Genomic DNA, 7492 nt, shown 5'->3' with positions numbered 1-7492 from the left:
GGGTTTGGGGTTGGTGTTAGGGTTAGGCTTAGGGTTAGGGTTTGGGGTTAGGATTAGGGGTTAGGGTTTAGGGGTTAGGGTTGGGGTTGGGGTAGGGTTAGGGTTAGGGTTTGGGTTGGGGTTGGGGTTGGGGTTGGGGTTAGGGTTTAGGGTTAGGGTTAGGGTAGAGTTAGGTAAGGGTTAGGGTTGGGGTTGGGGTTAGGGTTAGGCTTAGGGTTAGGGTTGGGGTTAGGATTAGGGGTTAGGTTAGGGTTGGGGTTAGGGTTAGGGTTAGGGTTTGGGTTGGGGTGGGGTTGGGGTTAGGGTTAGGGTTAGGGTTAGGGTTAGGGTTTGGGTTGGGGTGGGGTTGGGGTTAGGATTAGGGGTTGGGGTTGGGGTTAGGGTTGGGGTTAGGGTTAGGGTTAGGTTAGGGTTAGGGTTAGGGTTAGGGTTAGGGTAGGGTAGGGTTAGGGTTAGGGTTAGGTTAGGGGTTAGGGTTAGGGTTAGGGTTAGGTTAGGGTTTGGGTTGGGTTGGGGTTGGGGTTAGGGTTAGGGTTAGGGTTAGGGTTAGGGTTAGGGTTAGGGTTAGGGGTTATGGTTAGGGTAGGGTTAGGGTTAGGGTTAGGGTTAGGGGTTAGGGTTAGGGTTAGGGTTGGGGTTGGGGTTAGGGTTAGGGTTAGGGTTAGGGTTAGGGTGTAGGGGTTAGGGTTAGGGTTAGGGTTAAGGTTAGGGGTTAGGGTTAGGGTTAGGGTTGGGGGTTAGGGCCCGCAGCAGAGACGGAAGGCCCGGGAGCACCAGGTCATGTCCAATCACCCCCTTCTCCCCCCCCCCCCCAACCCAGAGCCACAATCCAGAAGAGGCTGTTCCTGTTTCGCTTCGGGGACCGCGGCGCCAGGATGAACTGGGTCCACGTGCAAACCTGGTGCGGGCGCACGAGCTGGCGGCCGAGGCGCTCACCGCGGCCAAGGGGCTTCGTGGCCGTGAGTCCGTGCTGTCCTCCCCGCACAGCCCCTCCCCTCCACCACCCCGTCCCGTCCCGTCCCGTCCGTCCGAGGGGCTCCGGGCCCACAGACGGCCTCCTCCACCCGCAGGGCTGGGCAGTCTGCCACCCGAGTCACGGGCGCCCGTGGGGGCTGCTCAGAGGTGCCCTGGCGGGGGCTGGGCGCCACAGGGGAGGCGGGAGGAGCCTGACTGTCCCTCCGTGTTCCCAGAGCGGGCAGGCCTACTACATCAACGACGGGGAGAGCGTCAACCTCTTCGAGTGGATGGCCCCGCTGGTAGGTCCCAGGTGCCACCCCTCTGCTCGCCCTGCACCCTCCCTGCGCTAACACGTCAGACGCCATTTCCAAAGCCGCTGGACATGGTCACGGGTCACACCGGCCCTGCCTGGGCTGGGCGCTAGCTGTCCTTCTGGGGCCTGTGTTCCCCAGTGGGCATAGGCCCTCCGGTGTGCGTCCTCTCCCACACCCTCCGCACCCCTGGGTGCCCCCCATGGCTACCGTAGAAGAATCAGGTCTGCACGGGCGCCTCTGGCTGCCGCGGACGCACAGACAAGGCGTGCGAATGACCCCGGGGACTCCACCCCGGCACTCGGGCCTGCGGGGCTTTCCGCCGAGGCGGGGCTTCACTTCGGACTGGCACGGGGGCCGGGCCGGAGGGACCTCTGTGGCCGGAGGAGGGAGCGTGTGGCTGTTCCGCTCGAGCCCGGGGATGCCTTTACCTCAGGCCCGTTCCCTTGCAGTTCGAGAAGCTGGGGTACAGCCAGCCCTGGATCCAGGTGCCCACCTCCTGCGTCTACCTGACGGGTGAGCAAAGGACGGGCGTCAGCAGCCCCCCGCGTCCCGGGACCTGCACTCCCAGGCCGGGCGGAGGCGAGGGCGCCCGAGGGCAGGGAACTGAGGCGACCTCACTCCCGGCTGGTGCGCCCAGGCCCCCCCCCCCCCCGCACGCCCTCCCCGCCCCTCCCCTGCGTGTTTAAACCTCGTGCCACGTGCAAGGTGGGTCATGTGGGGCCCATGGTAGAGGCGAGGCAACCGAGGCCCTGATAGATCGGTGGCCTCTCGCGCGCCAGGGCGAGAAGAGGGCATTCACCCGGGGCCTGCACTGGAGGGCCTGCACTCTGGCCCCAAGGCCGTCCTGAGCCAGGTGCTTTGGGACTTGAGGTTCCACTTTGACCCTAGACTCTCCTCCTCACCATGAAGGCCAGTCTCTGCTCACACCCCATCCCCTGCTGGCTGCCTCCAGCACAGCAGAGCAGGGGTTAGGCGAGCAGAGCAGGGGTTAGGCGAGCAGAGCAGGGGTTAGGGGAGCAGAGCAGGGGTTAGGGGTTAGGCGAGCAGAGCAGGGGTTAGGCTTGCAGTGTTCACCCTGGGGATGGGGCCCGCGTCACTGGGGGCGGTGCTCCTGGGAACCTCCACGGGACCCGTATTTTACAGGTGCTGGGATGCTGCCTTTTTAAAAATGTATTTTTTATTGATTTCAGAGAGGACGGGAGAGGGAGAGAGAGAGAAACATCAATGATGGGAGAGAACCATCATTGGGGATGGAGCCGGGAGGCTTGCCTGTTAAACAGGAGTTTGTATAATGTTATCCCTGGGGCTCACGGGCGGGAGGGATGCTCAGAGTCCGCATCGCAGGGCGATTGACCCTCCTTAGGCTCCGGAGCTTTCCGGGCTCCGGGAGCCAGCTGAGACTGAAGGCTCTCAGCCCTGCTGCACACTGCAGTCCACCGGGCTTTTAAAATATAACAACGCCTCGGCCGCACCCAGAACATCCGTCTGTGGGACCGGGGGCAGAGAAGCATCAGCTGCCTTTGCGGAGGTCCAGAGCACAACCCAGGAAGAGCCACCACCCGGCTTCTTCCTCTCCTACTCGAGAGCGCGTCCATATAATAAAAGCCCAACAGGCAAGGTGCCCTCGCCCAGGAGTTCGACGGGGCAGGGCCTGTGGCTGCGTGGAGGGAGGCCCCAGCGGCAGCCGCAGCCTGGAGGGACCTCCCGCGCACAGCTGTCATGCACCGGTCTCTGGCGTTGGGATAGAGGTGATGAGGCAGGCGTTACCGGGAGGTAACCTGGGATCTGCTCGGTCCGTCCTTAAAGTGTGGTAACAGCTTAGCTGTGCTGTTTCCCGGCCGAAGAAGGCCCCAGCCTGCGCTGTGAACTGCGGGTGTGAGGAGCCACAGACAGCATGTCTGCAAAGGGAAGACTCCTCCTGGCAAAGCAATAGCCGCCAGGCCCCAGGGCCCTGCAGGTAGCGCAGAGCTAGGCGCCCTGGGCAGCGGCCTCTCTCCCACAGCCGTGCTGATGGAGTACCTGCACCTGGCGCTCAGGCCCCTCTGCAGCGTCCCGCCCCTGCTCACCCGCAGCGAGGTAAGTGCTGCTGCCGGGCCTGTGCCCCGCACCCTCACCCCTTCCCGCCCTCTGTCCACCCACCGCCACCACCTCCCTCTCCCCGCCCCCTGTCCACCCACCGCCACCACCTCCCTCTCCCTGCCCCCTGTCCCCCCACCGCCACCACCTCCCTCTCCCCGCCCCCTGTCCCCCCACCGCCACCACCTCCCTCACCCCTTCCTGCCCTCTGTCCACCCACCGCCACCACCTCCCTCACCCCTTCCTGCCCTCTGTCCACCCACCGCCACCACCTCCCTCACCCCTTCCTGCCCTCTGTCCCCCCAGCGCCACCACCTCCCTCTCCCCGCCCTCTGTCCACCCACCGCCACCACCTCCCTCTCCCTGCCCTCTGTCCCCCCACCGCCACCACCTCCCTCTCCCTGCCCTCTGTCCCCCCACCGCCACCACCTCCCTCTCCCCGCCCCCTGTCCCCCCACCGCCACCACCTCCCTCACCCCTTCCTGCCCTCTGTCCACCCACCGCCACCACCTCCCTCACCCCTTCCTGCCCTCTGTCCACCCACCGCCACCACCTCCCTCACCCCTTCCTGCCCTCTGTCCCCCCAGTGCCACCACCTCCCTCTCCCCGCCCTCTGTCCACCCACCGCCACCACCTCCCTCTCCCTGCCCTCTGTCCCCCCACCGCCACCACCTCCCTCTCCCCGCCCTCTGTCCACCCACCGCCACCACCTCCCTCTCCCTGCCCTCTGTCCCCCCACCGCCACCACCTCCCTCTCCCCGCCCTCTGTCCACCCACCGCCACCACCTCCCTCTCCCTGCCCCCTGTCCCCCCACCGCCACCACCTCCCTCTCCCTGCCCTCTGTCCACCCACCGCCACCACCTCCCTCTCCCCGCCCTCTGTCCACCCACCGCCACCACCTCCCTCTCCCTGCCCCCTGTCCCCCCCCCCACTGCCACCACCCTTCGCCCCTTTGGCACCATGACTGGGACTGGCTGAGGTCTCGGAACCCCCTGGGGGCACAGGTCTCGGGCTAGGTCCTTCGTGAGCATCTGACCCCGGGCTTTGCTGAGGCCGAGTGTTCTCTCTCACTGAATGGTGACAGCTCCAAGCCCTTCCCTCATCATTGTCATCTCCTCCAGTCTATCCTCCCAGCCAACCCGGAGGCTCCAGAAACAGGCCCCATGACATTTACTGTTTATCATTACCTATTTATTTCTAATATGTTTTTATCGATTTCAGAGAGGAAGGGAGAGGGAGAGAGAATCATCCATCACCTGCCTCCTGCGCACCCCACGCTGGGGATCAAGTCCATAACCTGGGCATGTGCCGTGACCAGGAATCGAACCGTGGCCTCCTGGTTGACGATCACCCACTGAGCCACGCAGCCGGGCGTGACTTTTACTTTTTAGAATGCCACAACTCCCCACCTACTCTGCCAACTCGCAGCACTCTGCCGCCCTGAGCCTTTGGCTCCGGGTCCCTGTCCATGCTTACCGCATGGTGTGTACATACCAAGTGCCTGCTCTGCACAGACGTGCTTCCAGAGAGGGGTGTCTCTCCTGGCACACGCAGTTAAAGAGAGGGCGTGTTCGTGCAGAAAACTTTACGGGTGTCTGGTGTTTTTGCAGAACCCTCCTGTGCACTCTCTTTAGTTTTCTCCGCTGGCCTGGGAGGCACTGCACTCGGGCAGTCCTGGTAGGTTAGGAAGGGAAAGAGAATTATGGTTGTGATCTCACTTTCTGGTGAAAAACAGGACTAGAAAAGTCGGTGATCTGTCCGCGGTCACCCCGTTCTGGAACTGGCAAGGCACCCCAAGCTTCGTGCTCCCCACCCGGCAGTGGAGGCTGGGCAGAAAGAGGCAGGTCCCACAGCCTCTCCTGGAACCATCGGAGGGGCAGGGGGATGGAATGGGGACACAGCGCCATCGTGTGAGCAGCTGCTTTCTGTCTCTAGCCATCACCTCCGATCTGGGTGTCCACATCCCACTGCCACTCACAGGGAGGGCCTGAGGCTCTGGGAGAAACAGCCGGCCTGTGCTCCTCGCTTCACCTGCAGCCAGACCTGCAGGCTGTGAACTGACCGCAGCGTGTGCAGTGAGCCAGGGGTCAGTGTGAGCTGCTGACCGCCCGGCGGGGCTCCCTGGCTGGCAGCTCCGGGCAAAGGAGCCCCTCCCGGGGGTGGCCTGGCGCCTCTGCCGCTCGGCCTGCGCACACAGCCGGCCTCCGGCTAGAACCGGAGGTTTCCTCACTGAACTTGCACTTGGCAGGCCCCGCTGGGCGCCGCAGGCAGACACGGTCCCTTCCCGGAGCTCGGTGCAGAGGGGGCCAGGAGCCCACAGCCCGGAGGCCCAGCCGGGAGCTCAGGCGCACAGCCGGGCCGGGCCGTTCTGAGGCGGCGGCGGGGAGGGGGCATGGCCTGGGCTCAGGAGGTCACAGGAGCTCCGCACGGCGCCCCGCAGGTGCACAGCGTGGCCGTGACGCACACCTTCCAGATCCGCAAGGCGCGCGCGCAGCTGGGCTACGCCCCCGACAAGTTCCACTTCGCCGACGCCGTGGAGCACTACGTGCGGGCCCGCCCGCCGCCCCGCGGGGCCCGCGCGCGGGGGCTGCTGCGGCTGCTGCTCGCGCTGCTGCTGCTCGGCCTGCTGGCCGCCGCCCTGCTGCTCCGAGGCCGGCGGCCGGCGGCCTGACCGTCTGACCGTCTGACCGTCTGACCGTCTGACCGGGCCCAGCCCCGCCTCACCCTCCGCCCCGTCCCCGCCCCGCCTCACCCTCCGCCCCGCCTCACCCTCCGGCCTGACACCCCTCTGGGCCTCGGTCCTGCTGCCCGCTCGCTCGGGCCTGGCCCGGTTCCGATGAGGCCCTAGCCTTAAGCCTGCTCCGCCTAACGGGACTGCCCCCCACCCCGGTCCAGCCTTGGTGGCCTTGGGTCTCCCCGCTTTGGTTCCTCCTTTTCCGGACGGAGGGGTGCGCCGGAGCCCAGCCTGGCTGCTCCTCCCTCTGGGCCCGGCCCCGCCCCTCCCGCTCCGGCCCCGCCCCCTCCCGCGTGTCCTGCCCGGCCCCGCCCCTTCCGCTCCGGCCCCGCCCCTCCCTTCATCTCCTGCCCCGCCCCCTCGCTCCCTTCCCAGGTGGGTTCTCGGCCCGGCCTCCGCGGGCGGGTGTGGGCAGCTCCATCTTCCGCTGCAGCCTCTCCGGGGACCGCGCCCTCCTCGCTCCCCGCGCCTCCGGGGCTGCTCCTGGGTCCTCTCGGGACCCCGGGGACCGTTCTGGAAGCGCTGATGGCTCCCGCTGGGCTCCCGCAGGCCCCTGTGTGCGGACGGCCAGGCTGCAGGAGCCCCACACCCACGCGTCTGCCCGCCCAGCCCGGCCCTTTGGACTTCCGTTTAATCTGGGGGTGACTCAGCGTAGCAAACACAGCACCAGCAGCGACATTCAAAGCAAAACAAAACCTTTTTAAATAATTAAACGTCTGGGAAAGTTCCAATATGGTTATAACAGGAAGAATTAGGACTTGGTCGTATTTTATAATTTAGTACCGCTTCTGTTTGTTAAGGAGAGGGCAGTGGTGGTCGCCATCATCTCTGACATTTAAACCCACAAAACGCCTTAAGCAGCCTCGCTTTCCGCAGGGGCGGCGCCTCCGGCTCCTGCGCGGTGCGGACGCCGGCGGCGTGTGTCAATGTTAGCGGTGTGTCCATACTCCGGGAACATCACACAGGCCCGTGTGAACCTCCGGTCAGACTGGGTCCCGGAAAAGATGGAAACAGCACAAATCTACAAACCCTGCGGGGGAGGGGAAGAGTCAGTCAGAGGGAACGGGTCTGCGGTGTGGGCATCCCCGGGGGCTGTCCCTCCGCTGAACGATGAAGGTTGTGAAGCGGCGGCAGAGTGCGCTCCCTTTGCCAGGCTGAGCTGTGTGTGTATAACATACAACGCTCAGTAACGGTCCTTCATGTCTGTGAAACGCTGGGCGGTTTGAAAGGGCTTCCATCTACGTGCTGCTCTGTATCCGTGGGCCACCCTCCCAGCAGGTCTGTCCTTGTCCAGGGAGGAGCCTGGGGCGGGGCTGACCTCAGCGGGGAGCTGCCGCAGGCCCCGGGCCTAAACGTGATACGGGGTGATTTCCGCTTGTCTGCACCTCAGCCATGCCTCCTGTCCCTCCA

At 65.1% G+C, this 7492-nt stretch overlaps 1 protein-coding gene across 1 annotated transcript in view; it reads left to right on the top strand.

The window, feature by feature from the left end:
- Positions 1 to 6028, top strand: part of SDR42E2 (short chain dehydrogenase/reductase family 42E, member 2) — a gene marked incomplete at its 5' end in the record, with an annotated part of 6174 nt that extends 146 nt beyond the window's left edge. The window contains 7 exon segments of the mRNA XM_084882146.1: positions 821 to 891; positions 894 to 946; positions 948 to 959; positions 1191 to 1256; positions 1721 to 1784; positions 3274 to 3347; positions 5789 to 6028. Coding sequence (XP_084738272.1) covers positions 821 to 891; positions 894 to 946; positions 948 to 959; positions 1191 to 1256; positions 1721 to 1784; positions 3274 to 3347; positions 5789 to 6019 — 571 coding nt within the window. The 3' untranslated portion in view covers positions 6020 to 6028.
- Positions 6029 to 7492: the final 1464 nt, after the last annotated feature.

This window comes from Pipistrellus hanaki, assembly GCF_964339955.1.
Source record: "Pipistrellus hanaki genome assembly, chromosome: 4".
Taxonomy (NCBI): Eukaryota; Metazoa; Chordata; class Mammalia; order Chiroptera; family Vespertilionidae; genus Pipistrellus; species Pipistrellus hanaki.
Note: the sequence above shows the minus strand (reverse complement) of the source record. Positions and strands in the feature narration are given on the sequence as shown.